At 65.9% G+C, this 876-nt stretch overlaps 1 protein-coding gene across 1 annotated transcript in view; it reads left to right on the top strand.

Moving 5' to 3' along the window:
* RNF215 (ring finger protein 215) overlaps positions 1–876 on the top strand; it is a gene marked incomplete at its 3' end in the record, with an annotated part of 2765 nt that overhangs the window by 1644 nt on the left and 245 nt on the right. The window contains 3 exon segments of the mRNA XM_029085824.1: positions 72–176; positions 298–380; positions 597–774. Of these exon segments, the coding sequence (XP_028941657.1) occupies positions 72–176; positions 298–380; positions 597–774 (366 nt within the window).

Raw genomic sequence — 876 nt, 5'->3', positions numbered from 1 at the left:
GGGGCCCCACCAGCCTTGGGCAGCACCATGTGCCATCGCAGCCATCAGCAATGCCATCTCCTGCCTTGCAGGGAGTGACCCTCACCCTGTGGTCGACCTGTGGCCTCTCCCGAGGGGGTCTCTATGGGGAGTGGCAGGGGGTCATCTGCACGGGGGAGAACAGCTCGCAGGTCCAGGTACATGCCCCGGTGCCGACTCCTTACGTAGCCGGGGGTGCTGGCGCATGGCAGCGGTGGGGAGTGGGGGTCTCTGGTTCGTGCCCTGGTCCCTGAGTGCCCACTGGTGCTGTTCCTGCAGAAGTACCTGCAGCAGCTGTGGAACACCATCCTGCTGATTGCCCTGCTCGGAGCAGGATGCTGAGGTGGGGACGTCTCCGCTCTGCTCCTCGCTGGGGAGACCCGTGGCCCAGGTCTGACCCTCTGCTTTGCCCTGGCAGCTGGACCTGAAGCAGCACATTCGGCGGCGACTGTCGGCGCTGAAAACCCGGCGGTACCACCCCGGCAAACCGCTCCAGAGCTGGGCCTGTGAGATCGATAGCTGCGCTGTCTGCTGGATGCTGAGGTGGGGACGTCTCCGCTCTGCTCCTCGCTGGGGAGACCCGTGGCCCAGGTCTGACCCTCTGCTTTGCCCTGGCAGCTGGACCTGAAGCAGCACATTCGGCGGCGACTGTCGGCGCTGAAAACCCGGCGGTACCACCCCGGCAAACCGCTCCAGAGCTGGGCCTGTGAGATCGATAGCTGCGCTGTCTGCTTGGACCAGTTCCATAAGAGCCAGGTAGGGACTGGGCGGACTGGTGCTGTGCTGGGAGGCCTGGAGCCTGTCCTGGTCACTGCCTGGGGTCACCCGCGCTCGTGCCGTCCCTTTGCTGCCTGGGGC

Source organism: Antrostomus carolinensis, unplaced genomic scaffold (genome assembly GCF_000700745.2).
Source record: "Antrostomus carolinensis isolate BGI_N321 unplaced genomic scaffold, ASM70074v2 scaffold36627, whole genome shotgun sequence".
NCBI classification, from domain to species: Eukaryota; Metazoa; Chordata; class Aves; order Caprimulgiformes; family Caprimulgidae; genus Antrostomus; species Antrostomus carolinensis.
This window is presented reverse-complemented; position numbering and strand designations above follow the sequence as displayed.